The sequence below is a fragment of the Camelus ferus genome, chromosome 3 (genome assembly GCF_009834535.1).
Source record: "Camelus ferus isolate YT-003-E chromosome 3, BCGSAC_Cfer_1.0, whole genome shotgun sequence".
Taxonomy (NCBI): domain Eukaryota; kingdom Metazoa; phylum Chordata; class Mammalia; order Artiodactyla; family Camelidae; genus Camelus; species Camelus ferus.
The window spans coordinates 63,947,608-63,965,000 of NC_045698.1; the positions used below are offsets into that span (position 1 = coordinate 63,947,608).

Below are 17,393 nucleotides of genomic sequence, written 5' to 3' on the forward strand. Positions count from 1 at the left end.
ACTAGATAAAATATTTTTATTCATGATTATTCATAAAAAGGGTTGATTGTTACTAGACCAACAAAGCATTAGCTTTTCTTGAAATACATTATTATTAGTATTATTTATTATTCAGGGCCTCTGTTGTAGTGATTTTTTCCTAGGAAGAATTTACTACTGCTTAATAACCTTTGATTTAAAAGAGTGCATTTTACCCGTTTCACTACCAAAATATTTTGGAGGTATAAAGTTGGATACAAATAAAGTATATAATATTGAAATTATACTTAATTGATTGCCTAAACTATTTTTACATACATACAGAAAGAAATTCAGAATGATGAAGATTCCCAGACTAATTCTGCTTGGAAAAACCATAGCAATCAAGAAAAAAACAAAGATTTCAGGAAAGATACAGGATTTCTTGAAATGAAAGGTGCCTTAAAAGAGACCATGTGCAGAACCCAGGTAAACTTTATAGACTAACGTTTTTTCTGATTTTTCTTATAGAATTGTTTGAGGGACAATATTTGGTGGAAATAACATGGATTTTGGAATCACAGAGCTGGTATTTGAACCCAGCTCTGTGTAGTATAGTCTATAATTTCAGCATATTAAGATATTGCCTAATGTCTCTGTTTTGAAACTCTTATTGAAATAAAGACTGTTACAAGAGACAAAGGAAGGCAGTATATAATGATCAAGGAATCAATCCAAGAAGAAGATAAAACAATTGTAAGTATATATGCATGCAGAAAAGGAGTACCTAAATACATAAAGCAAATAGTAACAGACATAAAGGAAGAAATTGACAGTAACATAATAATAGTAGGGGAGTTTTACACTCCACCTGCATCAGTGGGGAAAGACAGTTTCTTCGAGTGGTGCTAGGAAAACCAGGCAGCTACATGTAAAACAATGAGATTAGAACATTTCTCCACACCATATACAGAAGTAAACTCAAAATTAAGACCTGAAACCATAAAACTCAGGTTGGCATAATGCTCTTTGATATAATTTCTAGCAGTATTTTTCTTTTTGAATCTACGTCCTAAAGCAAAAGAAAGAAAAGCAAAAATAAACAGATGGAACCTGATTAGACTTAAAAGGTTTTGCACAGCAAAGAAACCCATTGACAAAACAAAAAGGCAATCTTCTGAATGGGAGAAATATTAGCAAATGATATGACTGATACGGTGTTAATATCTAAAATATATAAACAGCTCATATAACTCGACATAAAAATAAAAACCTTATGCCTGGTCAACAAGCATATAAAAGATGCTTAACATTCTTAATCATCAGAGAAATGCAAATTAAAACCACTATGAGTTATCACCTCACACCTGTCATACTAGCTGTCATGAAAAAGACCACAAATAACAAATGTTGGCGAGGATGTAGAGAAAAGGGAACCCTCATACACTGTTGGTGAGAATGTAAAATTGGTGTAGCTACTGTGGAAAACACTATGGTAGTTTCTCAAAAAACTAAAAGTAGAACTACCATGTGACCCAGCAATTCCACTCCTGAGTATATCTCCAAAAAACCCCCAAAACACTGATTTGAAAGATTCATGCACCCCAATGTTCCTAGCAGCATTATTCACAGTTGCTAAGATAATGGAAGCAACCTAAGTGTCCATCAACAAATGAATGAAGAATATATGGTGTTTAATATGCAATAGAAGACTACTCAGCCATTAAAAAGGATGAAGTTTTGCATTTGTAACAATATGGATGGAATTGGAAGGAAGCTAAGTGAAATAAGTCAGACAGAGAAAGGCAAGTGCTGTTTGATATTTATATGTGGAGTCTAAAAAATAAACTAGTCAATATAACAAAAAGGAAACAGACTCACAGATGTGAAGAGGAGCTAGTGGTTAACTGTGGGGATAGAGACGGGGAAGAGCAGTAAAGGGATAGGGGATTAGGAGGTACAAACTTCTGCATAAAATAAATAAACTTTAAGGATATATTGTATAGCACAGGGACTGTAGCCAGTGGTTTATAATAACTATAAGTTGAGTATAACCTTTGAAAATTGTGAATCGCTGTATTTTATACCTGTAATTTACATTGTACATCAGTTGTATCTCTACTGAAAAAAAAGTTTAAAAAAATCTGTAAACATCCTGACTTCTAAAATTCAGGTAACAATTTCTAGTTTTTTAAAATTAATTACTTAGTCTAATGAATAACAATATGGTTAGTAATACTTCTTACTCTGTTTGATATTACTATACCTATATCTTATACAAAGATTTTTCTGAGATGTTTCTTTTGATGCATCTAATGACAAGACTCTATTTAATGCATGGCCTAAATTATTTTCACAAAATTTGGAAAATAAAGTAATGAAGATAACCAAATTAGCTTTCACTAATCTTATGACAGCAAAAAAGCGGACATTCCAAGGAAGATTAAGTTAACAATATTATATTTGATATCATGTGTCTATTTTATAAAATCTACCTTCCTGGTGCAGTTTTTCTGTTGTGACTTGCATTGGTTGTATTGAGGCTATGGTTACTCTATGGTTTAACCAAAGTATTTTCACTAACATGCAGAAGGAAATGAAAAATTATGATGAAGATGTTAGTATTAGTTCTACTTTGACTGAACATCACAGAAAAGAAAAATTCAGAGATTCTAGTAAAGATTTGAAATTGGTTAAAATGAGACATGCCTTAGGAAGGCACCCATGTGGAAATCAGGTAAGACCTTCCAAATTAAAAATAATTTATTTACATTTTACACTATTCTAAATTTACTAAATATAGCATTTTATGAAATTGTTACTTATTTATATGTATTATATGTAAATTATAAACATTTATGAAGCATTTGTGTATAATTTTTGAAAGGATACAAAAATAAGTGCTATGTACTCACCATCTAGGTTAAGAAATAGAGTATTCTTAGTTTTTTAAGACCTTGCTATGTGTCATTTCCAGCTGCATCCCCTTTTCTTCCTCTTCTCCAGAGTTAACCTCTATCTTGGAATTTGTTTTAATTATTTTCTTGTTTTTCACTATAGTTTTGCCAGCTATGTATGTATCCCTTAACAATATATTGTTTAGTTTTGCCTATTAGTGAACTTTTGTAGTTTGTGGTATTTATCGTCTTCTGTGACTTTTTTGCTAGTATATAATATTTCATTTTTTCATAATTGTATATTTTATCCATTGTACTATTGATAAGTATTTGGGTTTCTTTTTGTTGGTTTGCTTTTGATGGATTGGTTGATTTTTGCAATTACAAGCATTTTTTCCATGAACAGTGTGAACATTTTCTTACATGACTCTTGATGCACATGTTCAAGAGTTCCTCTAGCTTCAGATATATTCCTTGGGTGTATCCTAGGATATCATCCCTAGGAGAATTTCTGGGTCATTAGGACTGTCTATGTTCAACTGTACTAGGTAATGACCAGCTGTTTTCCAAAATATTTTACTAATGTATCCCCATTCTAGTGGATGAGATTTCCTGTTGTATATAACTGTTATGTTTTTTTTAATGTGTTATAAGTCAGACACTTGAATTTATTTGGATTTTGTAGCATACATCTTTCATATTGAGATTTTTTTTTTATTGTGGTCTAAATATGTGTAGAAGGAAATTAAGAAAAAGGATGAAGATGTTCATCATAGGAGTTATACTTTGAGGAAAAAACGCAAAAAAGAGAAAGAAAGAGATACCAGGAAGGACATCAGACACGACAAAAGTACCTTAAGAAAGCACATTTATAGAGATCAGGTAAAACTTTGTAAGCTAAGCTAAATGATTTTTATTTTTTCTGGCTCCTCCATAGTGTCATCTATATACATAATCTGATTTGTTATTGCTTGCTGTGTTAAATATAACCTGCACATCTTATGTAAAGAATCTTCTTGATCTGCTGTAATATTCATAATTAATGTTATAATTAACTTTGGTTCACAATGAAAGTATTTTTACATGTGTACACAATTTGAATTAATAATCTGGATATTCAAATATATTTTGCCTGACAAAAAAGAAAGTTACTGACAAAAGAGGCTAAAATTCTTAAAATGAAAAATACATGTATATGTAATTTGAGTAGTACATTCTAATTGGAATTTTACTTTTTCTCTTGCTTACCTGTGATATAGTACAGATCATTACTAATAAGGTAGCTTGTCTTTTAAACAGGATCTTTCTTGAGTTAGTTTTTCTAGAGTGTAACTTTATTTTACAGTATAAACCATAGCATGTTTATATATATATATATATATACATACAGAGGAGTCTTCAGAAAAATAAAGAAGGTAAGTAAATAATCATGTTGTGAACATGGCAACAAGAAAAAAGAAAAAGAAAAGTAAGATAGAGGTTCCAAGAAAGATTCAGAACAGGTTAAAATGAAAAGTACTTAAGAAAGTACACATGTAAATATCAGGTCAGAGTTTCCAATTAAAACATTTGCTTTTTAATTATCTTAATGTGTAATCTTTATATAATATAATTAAAAGGATCTTTGCCGTGGTTAACACTGCATGAATGTGTTCTTGTATTATATTGTGATACTTACCATTTGTGTTGACACTCTTTGGTACATTGTCTAAACTACTTTTGTGTGTCTGCAGAAAGAAATGAAGATTTCTGTTTTTGCTGATCATGCCAAAGAATCAAAAACCAAGGATATCCGGACAGATGTGGATATTGTTGATGTGAAAAATGCCTTAAGGAAACACATATATAGAGCTCAGGTAGAACTTGATATACTAAAAATTTTGTAGTTTTCTATCCTTCTGTAGTGTAACCAATGTATAATAATAATAAAAATAATAATAAAATGACTCATTATTATGTTTAATGTATCTTAAAATAAATAATCTTAGTCCATTAATTTTTTATGAATAGCAATTAGTGTATTTGGATGTTTAGTAAATTGCTGAATTCTCTGCTACTTATACCTCAGTGATGTCATGGATAAATTATGTTTTATAAACTGCTGTAACTTGTTGCTGAATGCTTGCTAACCTCCTATTGGAGGATGAGGGTCTGGAGGATCCGTGTTTCTGTTGTCTGATTTCAGCCTATGTCTGAGGAAGTCTTTGAAGCCCTGGATTTTGGAGAAGGGCTTTGTCAGTGTTCTTGCCCTGCCCCAGTAATAAGGGATCGCTAATGATCTGTGATTAAGATCTCTTCCTGCCCCTCTTTAGGGTTAAAGGATTTTTTTTTCCTGTTCCCTAATCCGGCAGATTATGGGTTCTCATGTGTCCTGAGGGTGACTGGGTTTGCGGCCTTTCCCACAGCACTGCTGTTCACCTCCTCTCAGCCTTCACTGCAAGGGAGACGTTTTTTAGTCTCTCACCCTGTCTTTTTATTTGCATGAGCACCCAGTGAGGTCCATGGAGAAGATCCGTGCCATAGAGTACAAACTCCCCTCATTTTATTGATTCCCAGTGGGTTCTGTTCTCTCATGCTGACCCATATTTGGCCTTAAGCAAATGGTGAAACATCTAAGTTGGAATTTCCTTACCCACATGTAATGGAGTCCTCCACTTCCGACCATGCTCTGTCTCAGATAAATCATTGCTAATGTCCCATGTCGTTGAAGGCTCCTGTCTTGCTTCATATTTCTGTATAGTTTGTTGCACTAAGATCTCTGCTGTCTGATGGGTTCAGGTAAAATTAAGATTTTGTAGATTTTCCAGTTTTTTCTTGTTCATAATGTAGTATGCCTCTTTTCAGCTTGCTACATCCTAAGTGGAAGCCAAAGCTTTATCATTGTTTTAATTTATATTTCTTGTTAGTAGCAAGTTTGAGTATGTTTTATCTTCACTTGCCATTTGTGTATTTATTCCTCTGCCAATTGCTTGTTGATATTCTTTATTTTTCCATTAGATTGTTTTATACCATTGCTTCTAGAACTCTATATAATTAGGATATTATCTCTTTTTATGTTTGTTGCAAATATTTTTCCAGTATCATTTTTTTAAGCAAATATAAAATTATAGGTGTTTTACAATAGAGGCAGATTTTATATGTGATTGTATGCAAAACATGACTACACTTTGTTCCCTCATGGAGTTTTATACAAAATGTTCTCTCCATTTATATTCTAATTATTAAAATACTCAGGATAATGGACCTCTTCAGGTCTTCAAAGTGAATATGACTTTACCTTTTAAGTTATTTTAATTTAGAAGGAGAAAATAGAGAATGTTCATATCCATAAGAGTAATATTACCCCAAAATGTTGGAGGTCACTAGTCTGAGTAAACATGAGAGTCAGATCAGTTATAGCTATTAATGTCTTCCTAAATCTATTTTGTAAGTTTGGCCAAGGTTTTATGCTTTGTAAGCTGAAATGAATTTTTCAACCTAAAAATGTTTAATTTTAATTAATGGTTTCTGTTTTGTAGGCTATAAGATACAGCTGCATTAGAATAGATAAACAACCAGTATACAATGTTGAGGTAAGGGATTTGGAGTGAGTAGGATGGTGATGGGGGCAATAAGTAAGCTCTATGTTTTATTATTTTTAGTTATTTTGATATAGAGGAATGTGTCGTTTGCAAGACAAAACTTCCCATCAAATTTGAAATGTAGTTTCTCTAATCAGAAATGAAAAAGAAAAATAGTATTCTATCAAAATTCCAAAAAAAATTCTATACAGTAGTAAAAATTGATAATTTTAGAGGTAGTATTTTCCCTTACTATATAAGGGGACAGGAAATAATAAATAAAACAATAATATATATGTTTTGCAGTGCAATTTTATTGTTGTGAAACACATTCCTATAAATCATCCTTTTTGAACCACATAGCAACTCTGAAGTAGTGAGGGTACGGATTGATAGTTCATTTTACATATGAGGAAGTTAAGGCTCCTTACTAATCCAGGATTTTATCTCAGAATTTTACAGTGTTGAGTCATAGAATCTTTCCTTTCTTAGGTTAAAAATGCTGAATTTCCCCGAGGTGTATTAAATTTAATTGAAAGCCTCATTGAAGGACAGTTTTTTAAAGAAGCAATTGAGGAACTTTCCTCCTTGCAAGCACATTATATCCCTCCTGTATGCCTTCTTCATGCTCTTCTAGAGAACATTCTACAGGTAAGAGCAGTCTTACATGTTCAAAGAATGTTAAAGTATGAACATTTCTCATTTGGTGTAAGTATAGTTTATTTTCTCTCTCCATTATTCCTTCCCCTCATTTTAGTAGGAAATGTGGCACCCATTTTTTATCATTTCTTTTCTGTTTTTAGACTCTATACTAGATATTAACGCTGAATGCTTTAACTTGCTTTACTGCCACAGAAAAAATTCTGAGAAAAAAGTATCTAACATAAAAATCATACTTCAAGGGTCTAGAATATCATTTAGTAAATTACTTGTTTAGTACATTGACAATCATTGTTATTCATGGTATGTATAGACAGTGAACATATCCTTAAACTGTGAAAACCAATAGGGACAGCTTTTCAAAGGTAGCTTTCCAGTCATATTCTTCATCATATTGCCAATTTGAAGAAACAACAAGTTTAAGCTATGTCAAACTGATGTTAGTGATAGGTAAGAATATTGCATATAAAGTTTGTAACCGTTAGTTCATTTCAGGTCACATTTGGGAACAATTAATCTCACTGTGATCATGAGAAGTAAAATGGACAGTTCATATAAATTTGACTCAATAGCTAGGATTATCTAATATGTAGATGCATATTTAGAGAGTGCCTCTTTCTCAGTTGCAGTATTTAATTAGCTAAATATCATGCTTCCATCTGTTCTCCTTTGTCCAAACACATATTCTTGCCAAGGAAGATAGGTCTGGGTTATTACAGTTTTAAACTAAATCAGCTGGTGAAACTATATTTTTAGCTATAGTCTTTTATTTGTTTGTTTATTTTTAAATAATAGGATAACATAGATACGTTTTCTGGTCGATACTTTCATATATTGTCAGCTCTTCTTCACCTCCACCCTCCTTGGAAGTCCCCAGCCATGTCAAGATATTACTTAGAGTTGTTTCAGTGTCCAACTTGTATGAAAGGGGCATGGTCTCTAATAGAAGTGCTTATCAGGTAAGGAATTTCACATGTTGGATGCTAAATTTCATATTGTCATTGTTCTGCTACACATTTTTTAGATACTGATGAAAGAAGTACATTTCTTTTTAGAAAAAATTGTGTGTTGTATGTTTGGTTTGTTTGTGTGTTGTTATTTATTGCAAAGGCCAAGTCTAAATTGGTCATGTTAGTCAATTTATTTTAAAAAAAGTTTAATGAATATATGAAATGAACTCAGAGGAAATAAAACTAATTAAATCATTGTTTTTATTTTCTAACAAAATGTGCTTGCATGTTTTAAAAATTAAGAAAAACTTACGGGATATGAATATCATCAGATTTTGGTCATCAACAGTATAAACATTTGTAACTGTGTACATTATCTGTTTTAGTGTTTCTGTTATATTTTTTCTGCTAGAAATTTGAATTTTGAAACTGAACTTAATGTTTCCTAAATATGTCATCTCTTTCATGCCTCTGCACATGCTGTCATCTGCCTAGATCCTTCCTTTGTCTTCCATATGTTAATCTCTTCAGAAATCCCTCCTATTTCTGCTTCTTTCTCAAACAGAACTAACCATTTTTCCATTTCTTCTCTGATAGCTGTCTGTATCTGATAGCCCTCCTTTGTCTAGGAAGTACTTTCTTTTTATCCCAAATGTTCAGTTTTAGGAGGATCCATAGTAAGAGAAAGGATACTTGACTAGCCAGGCAAAGGCTAGATATTTGGTTGCCTCTTTGAGATCATAAGGATTTACCTACCATCTTGGTTGTGTTATATTTGAAGCAAGCTCATCAGCTAGCTGGTATGCATTTATTTATTTTTTCAGAAAATGTTTATTGAGTAGCTACTGGGAGCCAGGCATTGTGCTGTGTTTCAGAGATTAAAAGAAAAGATAAATATAATGTAACAGTTCCTGCACTTTTGAAGGTGACTGAGATGTAAACATAGTTCTAACAGAGTACTAGCCCAGCATAGGTATAGGATGTGATGATACATGGTTTACATAGCTGGCATTCTTCCTAATTTCCAAGTATGTTTCTTGTTTCACTGTCATTGCCTTTATTTAAAAGCCTTCATTGCTTCTTATGTAAACTGTTGTAATACCTGCTTTATTGATCTTTACTCTGCTTTTTTCCTTTATCTTCCAAAGTACCCCCATACACTCTTTCCAAAGTGATCTTGTCATTTCCCGGATAAAAATCCTTCACTGACAATCACTTCACCTATAGGAAACGGTTTAAATTCCTTAGCAAAACACATAAGACCCTTCATGATTTAGCCTCTATGTATGTCTCCATTCTCACCTTCATCATCTTCCCAAATATGCCCATTGGCTGAACTATTTTTCATTTCCTGTCCCTTTGTCCTTATGTTTTCTTTGCCTAGTATAAATCTCCATTCCTGCAACCCTCCAAATACCTGGCCAACTCCTAATTATCCTTTAAAATGCAAGTCAGTTGCCACTTTTTATCTCTTGCCCTTTCCTTTCTGTTAGTTACTTTTGTCACTTAAGTCAGCCTCTGGCTTTTTTTTTTTTTTATTTATTTTTTATTGTGGTAACATTGGTTTGCAACATTATATAAGTTTCATATGTAGAACATTGTATTTCTACTTTTGCATACCTACAGGGTACTCACCACCAAAAATTGAGTTCCGTCTGTCACCATACAGTTGATCCCTTCTCTCCACCTCCCCCCAACCCCTCCCCCTCTGGTAACCACTACTCTTATGCGTATCTATGTATTTCTTTTGGTTTGGTCTGGTGTGCTCATTTATTTCTGTCTTTTGCTTGCTTGTTTTTTTATTCCACATAAAAGTGAAATAAGGATACATGTCTTTCTTCATCTAACCTATTTCACTTAACACAATACTTTAAAGGTCCATCCATGTCACATACGGCAATATTTTTCTTTTTATGACTGAGTAGTATTCCATTGTGTGTGTATGTGTGAGAGTGTGAATGAGACATCTTCATTCACTCATTGATGGGCACTTAAGTTTGTCTGCATATTTTGACTAGTGTAAATAATGCTGTGATAAACAGGGGAGCATATTTCTTTTGGAATTAGTGTTTTTGTATTCTTTGGATAAGTGCCCAGAAATGGGATAGCCAGATCTGAACGGTAGTTCTATTCTTAATTTTTGGGGAATCTCCATACTGTTTTCCATAGCAGCTACACCAATTTGCATTCCCACCCAACAGTGCATGCAAGCTCTGATTTTCTCTGAGAGTAAATCCTCAGTGTTAAACATCTCCAACTTCAGTGCTTAAAATGGCTGGAACCTAATAAGTGCTTAATAAATGTTTGGATGAATTAATTGATGCCTCTAGAGATGGAATTCAGACAGCTTAATAGTAGACTTTTTAATAAACAGATACCCAGATTTAACTGTAAAATAATTGGGTCTGTTAGGAGTCTGGGGGTAGATACCTAGAGAAGTGGTAGGAATAGAGATGAGCAGGGTAATACCAGTCTACTTTTGAATGTATCTTTGAAATATACCATAATACATGTTCTTAGAAAAAGAAAGATACTATAATATCTATCTCTGGCAGTTTTCAGATAGACTGAATAACTATATGGTCATGGAGAATCTTTTAGAACAGCTCTTAGTATTAAATGAATTGTTAAATTTAATAGCTGTTAAGGACCATTACTAATCTGAGGATATGGTATTCAAAAAGAAGGTGGAGACAGAGTTACAAAGTTACAAGTACATCATTGATATAATTGACAATAAATTTGAAAGAAGATTGTAATGAATATTGTTGCCTAGACTATCTCTCTTAGTCCTGGAGTTCTGAGTAATCTTATGTTTTCTTCAAACAAATGCTATAGAATTATGCAGTCCAACCCAGTGGCCACTAGCCACATATAAGTATATTTAAATTTATTTATTTATTTATTTATTTATTTATTTATTTATTGAGTTATAGTCAGTTTACAATGTTGTGTCAATATCTGGTGTACAGCACAATTTTTCAGCCATACATGAATATACATATATTCATTTTCATATTCTTTTTCACCGTGAGCTACTACAAGATCTTGAATATATTTCCCTGTGCTATGCAGTATAAACTTGTTTATTCTATATATACCTGTCAGTATTATCTACAAATCTCAAACTCCGAGTCTGTCCCTTCCCACCCTCCTCCCCACTGGCAACCACAAGTTTGTATTCTATGTCCATGAGTCTGTTTCTGTTTTGTATTTATGCTTTGTTTGTTTGTTTGTTTTTTAGATTCCACATATGAGCGATCTCATATGGTATTTTTCTTTCTCTTTCTGGCTTACTTCACTTAGAATGACAATCTCCAGGGCCATCTATGTTGCTGCAAATGGCATTGTTTTATCATTTTTTTCTGGCTGAGTAGTATTCCATTGTATAAATATACCACATCTTCTTTATCCAGTCATCTGTCGAGGGACATTAAGGTTGTTTACATGTTTGGCTACTGTAAATAGTGCTGCTATGAACATTGGGGTGCAGGTGTCTTTTTGAATTAAATAATTAAAACTTCAACGCCTCCATTGCACAAGCAACATTTCACATATTCAGTAGGACATTATCATCACAGAAAGTTCTATTGGACAGGACTGCTGTAGAAGATGGAAAGAAAATAAATACTGAATTTTTAAAACTTTTAAAAATAGCCCTAAATGACCTTCATTTTACTAAATAACGAAAAAGAAAATAATCTTGAGTAAGAGAACGATTTGGAGAGTATTATAAATTGACAGTGTAACTGGTCATCTGAATCAAAAGGGTTTAATTCATAATTTTTTTATTTTCAGTGAAATACAAAGTACAAAGGGAGAATACGAGATGGTTGTTAAACATTACACTCATTAAATGATAGAGAAATTAGATATGTATTATTAAATTAACTGTCATGGGACATTTGACAGAGTTTACTTTTTAAAGGAAGAAAACATTAATAAAACCTTGTTGAATTTGCTTTATATTTTGTTGAAGCAAACTTTATTAAAATTATAACAGTCTGAAAAAACTTTGCTCACAAATTAACTCAGTGAGTTGCTTGCATGCTATAGATTGTTGGGTTTATGTTTTCCAGGTCTTGCCTTTTCAATGAAAGTTTCTGTCATCAAATTTCAGAAAATATTATTGGCTCTAAGGTGCTCCACCTGACACTGCTCAAATTTTTCTTTAATTTAGTTGAAAGTGAAGTGCGACATCTGAGTCAAAAGTAAGTTTTAGTTACCAAAAAACTTTAAAATATATTTTATGCATCATTTTTCTAATTATTTATATACATATTTCTAAAAAATCATTTGATTTTCTAATTTAAAGTAGATTTATTTTAAAAACATGTCTAGATTCAGTCCTTCAGTGATAGTAAAAGTTTGTATGCTCTTTTTGTTTCCTTAGTTCTTCACATTTTTGTTTTTCACTAACTTCCCTATTTGGAGAGATAAGACTGATTTTATTTATCATAATTTACATATTTTTGAATTCTTTAGAATTGAATACTTAAGTAAAAAGCCTATACCAGGTTTTAACACTGAATCTGTAATATCCGTAAGTTTTGCATATTCTCTAAAACATGCAGTTGAATTACTGTTTACTTCTTGGTGATTATGTTGAACTGAGGCCTTTTTAAAAATTTTGTTCTGTATTATAATCATATATTATAATTTTTATTTATAACCTTTTTATATTCAGGAATTGTTAGAATTTTTTGTTTTATGATAAGATATTACACCTAATAACTATACTGATCAAATTAATGGATATTATGATTAATAACTTTAGTGGTCAGATTGGCATAAAGGTAAACTTTTCATTCATATTTTTATTAGATTGTATGACTGGTCAGATTTCAGAGTCTGAAAAAAACAGAAAAGGCAGTTCTTCTTGAAATCTTTTGGTCAGGAAGTGAGACCTCTGGGCTTTTGACCAAACCAGTAAATATGCTTTTGGAGTGGACTATATATTCTCACAAGGAAAAATGCAAGTCTAATGATGTAAGTAGGATTAATTTACAAATGAATATTGGCCTATGAAAAAAGTACTTCTTTGAATTATGCATCTTTTTTCTTCCCTTTATTTTTTGAATACTTAAAAAGCATTAACATGTACCCAAATATATCATTTTCTATTTAGTTTATCTAATTTTAAGGTAAAAGGTTCTCGGAGGCTAGTTTCATCATCTCACATTTGGATGTAGTGCTGCATCCACATTTGGACAGTTACTTGACATCACTGCTGAGACATCTATAGTTACTTATCATTTTAGACTTTTTGGTTTTGTACATTTCAGTTCTTAAGGAACTTGTGATCTTAAAAATTGAGTGAATCCGTACAACTTTTTGGTGTACTACTAATAAAATGTTCTACTTGTTTTTAAAACTACCTTTCTGGATGTTAAGAGTTATTTCCTGAACTATTTCTTCATAAGTAGGTTTTGCTTGTCATCAGAAATTTAGCATACAGTGATTTTAGTATATTATCTATCTGAAGGGTAATTGAGAAGATTAAATGCAGTAAAATATGTAAAGTGCATAGCAAAATACTTTTCCTTGTTTTAGATGCATAATAAGTATTAGTCACTTTACTCCTTTTCAAAACAATCTTTTGGGAGCCTTATTGTCTATTTTGTGTTATATCATTAGTTTCTGCTCATTTAAAAAAAATTTTTACCCTATCTTCTTGAATGTTTGAATCTTTTTTCCTTTTAGTCTTAATTTCTATATATACATTTAATATAAATTGCCTTTTGAATACAACTTGAGATTCATTGTGCAAGTTTTGGTACTTTAATCTAGGATTTTTTTTTTTTTTTACTGTCAATTACGAATCCTCTGATCTAAGAATAATTTTTAAAAAGTGTTTTAAAACTTCTAGACGAATTGGTTTTTGTTAATGGATATTGTTTGTCTATGCTTTTGTTGTTAATGTCTAATAGTAAATTATAGTTGAAAAATAAGCTCCAAAAGATTTCTGCTTTCTGAAATTAACTCAACTCTTTTTGACCACATGTGAGATTAAAGGTCAAGATGTGTTTTCTCTGTTATTTTACATTGTTCTATAGCACTTATTAGGTCAAGCTTAATAGTTCTAATCAACTCTTCTGAATTGTAGGCTCGTTTCATCATCTACCTTGGGAATTTACTTTGTACTTTTGTAACATTTTCTGCTTTATATATAGTGATACCTTGTTTTAATGACTGATATACCATCGTAAGTGCTAGCTCAGTAATATTTTCTTTGCAATAGTAAATATAGTAGTTGGGTAGGGACCTCTGGTGTCAAATGGCCAGAAAGTCTCTCAAGCTTAGGGAAAATTCCTAACTAAGTTCTCTTCTAATTTATTTTCTTTTATCCATTTCCATCCTCTACTTTTTAAATTCCAATTAAACTTACGTTATACCCCCTCTTTGTATCCTCTGTGCCTTTTACCCTCTCATCTATATTTTCCATTTTTTCTACACTTAGGAGCATTCTGGATAGTGTTTTTTCATCCAATTTCAAGTTCACTAGTCTCTTTACAGCTATGTCTAATATGTTAAATATGGCCTTTGCATTTTTAACTTTTGTATTTTTTCCAATTTTAGACTTCTTTTTCTTCCAGATTACTATGATATATTTTTATGGTTTCTGGTTTCCTACAAAATATTTAAAGCTTTCTTTTGTCTTTGAACATGACAGTAATAGTTATTTTATAGTCTGTGTCTGATTATTCCATATTTGAAGTTTTTGTGAGTCTATTTGTTGTTTCTACTGTTTCCTTCTCATACATCTTTTATATTCTCTTATGAGTTAGTTATGGTTGACTATGTGCCATAAATTGCATTTGAAAAATTATTTTTAGAAACAGTTTGTGGCCAAGACAGAATATCTTTCTCCAGAGAGAATTTCCGTTGCCAGATTCGAGGGTTCCTGGGTAGTCCAAGTGAAGTACAGGGCTACAATTAGCTTGTAGTTTTGCTTCTCATTCATGCTCACTTTCAGATTGAAGCCCTGCAGGGTGTCAGCTCATTGGGCATTAGACTTTGGGCTATGACTTTTTTGCTCCTTTTTCCCCTTGGCTCCAAAAAACCACACTTCTGTGTATCAGCTCTTTCTCTGGGATTAGCAAATATCCTTAGGGCAGAGTCAGCTAGCTTTGAATGCCTCACTTGGTTTTTACCTTCTCCTAGATCTTGGCTGAGCAATTCCTCATAACTTTACAGAAGATGTTTTACATACTTTATTCAACATTTTGGGTTTTCTTCTATAAAAGAGTTTATCTGAATTAACGACGCCTCCATTATTAGAAACAGAAGCCCTTACTGGTTTTTAAAAATTCTATTTAGGGAATGTCTGAGGCATTCTTAAAAAAAAAAAATCTTTTCAGGGCCCCCCCCCCTTTTAAATTGGCATTGAAAAGAGAAGATTGTTTCTGGGTCTAACTAGACTACTAAGCTAAAACTAACAAAATTCTTATTAATTATCATATGCTTTTTTTGTACTGTTTAGACAATAGAATCATTAAGGATAGAAAATATTTCCTCATTAAGGAACATTTCTTTTTTATCCTTATGAAATTGCTCATTTATAATTGAAAACAATGATTGACGTTTCCATAGTTTTACTAAATCATCAAAGGAATTGCCACAGCTAAGAATTTACTCAGGAAATACTGGTGTAAATAGTAACAGATTTATACATATTTAACTTGGAGATTTTTGTTCAGATTTATAATTAAATTAAACATATCTGTAAAGCAGTATATAGTAAATTGTAGCATCAGTTGTAATATGAGAACTGGTTTTGAACTTTGCAAATTAATATTTTATTTAACATTTGAATTGCTTAAATTCATATAAACTGTTTTTTTGTGGTACTTTATCTCCTAGAATTCATTATTGTACTTAATTAAATCTTTTTGGCAGTTTCCAATTTCAGGAATTCCATGCATGCTCACAGACATCATTTTCTGTACTGTAAAGCATTTGTATCTTGATTTGCTTAGTTGAAGCATTCAATTTAAGTCATTAGCTAAACAGAAGTCCTCAGTTTATGCTAATATTGTTTTGTCATAATGTCAGTCAGAAAGTATTGCAGAGTGACACAATGGCAATGAATTTCATTGTCATAATCTGGGAAAGCTTTGGGCTTTCCTTGGCAAAGAGCAGAGGTGGGATGTGTCAAGGTTATGGAGGGAGGTACACATTTTACTAAGCTTGGTGGTTAGTCCTACTTTTCTTTGTGATATCCTCAAATGCTATTTAACCATACCCCACAATTATAGGTAGAAATTATAGCTAGTTTGTATTTGTAGATAAGGATGTTGAAGCTAAAGAGTATAAGAAACTTATTCAAGGTGTGACAGCTTCTTAGGGAAAATCTTGGCTAGAGGCCAAGTTTTCACTATATCATACTCTCTCTCTTTTATTTCACATGCCACTGTGTAAAGTAGGAAAAGGCACGATATGTATGTTATGTTTGCATTTTTCTGCCAGAGGGACTAGAGAAGCAGTTTGTCATCTATTGCTGTGGGATATTTTGGAAAGCCCTAACTGGGAATCAGAAAGCCAAGATTCAAATTTGTTAGGCATTTTATACTGGTCAATTTTTGGAACATGACCAAGTTTATTAATTGGAGATTACTTGTTCTGGTAGATAATAAAGAACTATATTGGCAGAATGTCTCATAATAGACTAACATTTTAGAAAGAAGTTCTAAGGTAAATAGATGTACAGATCGTATCTCTTTCGTCTCTTTGTTAATTCTTAGGGTATTCATGTTGTGTTCTTTCAGCTTTAGCAGACATCAGTATTCCAAGACAGCTTTTCTCTTCTGATGGTTTATTTGCCATTTTCCTATTAATCCACTTCCAAAGCATAAATATCCACTATGCTAGAAGTAGTAGCATTGTTTACACACTGTTATAGCTACAGTGAGTACAGACCATAGCAGAGTCTTGGTCCTATGGTTATAAGAAAGTAGTATAAAAGGATCCAAGAACCTGATTTGAAAGTATCTTTTTATATAAAAATTTTCTATGATGGTTATGTGGTATATTGTAGGTATGTTCAGCCAATGACGCACAGATAAGAATAACTTTAGTAGCATCTTTCTTGCTGTGCTAAAGTCTTTCCTTGCAAGTACTGCAAGACCTACCTGTCTCTAACTGTTGAATAACAGTAATTTTAAGGTAAATTGAATAGTAAACAATATTGATATTCATTTGTGATTTTCAGGTACATGTATATTAGATATTTGTATAAGGAAAAAGGTTAAGTGTCAGCTGGTTGATTTTGTTATTTTTAATCAATGCAGTGCTGGATTGCAGTTCATATGAGGCTTAGCTCTGTAGGCTAATCTCTTCTTCCCTATCCAGAGTCTTAGGACCAGAGA

General features: G+C 32.1%; 1 protein-coding gene across 1 annotated transcript in view; it reads left to right on the top strand.

Annotated features, from left to right (window-relative positions):
- SLF1 (SMC5-SMC6 complex localization factor 1) overlaps window positions 1-17,393 on the top strand; it is a 54,575-nt gene that overhangs the window by 19,446 nt on the left and 17,736 nt on the right. The window contains 10 exon segments of the mRNA XM_006190039.3: window positions 304-447; window positions 2,549-2,695; window positions 3,594-3,737; window positions 4,589-4,711; window positions 6,374-6,427; window positions 6,908-7,066; window positions 7,871-8,034; window positions 12,105-12,236; window positions 12,850-12,866; window positions 12,869-13,014. Coding sequence (XP_006190101.2) covers window positions 304-447; window positions 2,549-2,695; window positions 3,594-3,737; window positions 4,589-4,711; window positions 6,374-6,427; window positions 6,908-7,066; window positions 7,871-8,034; window positions 12,105-12,236; window positions 12,850-12,866; window positions 12,869-13,014 — 1,230 coding nt within the window.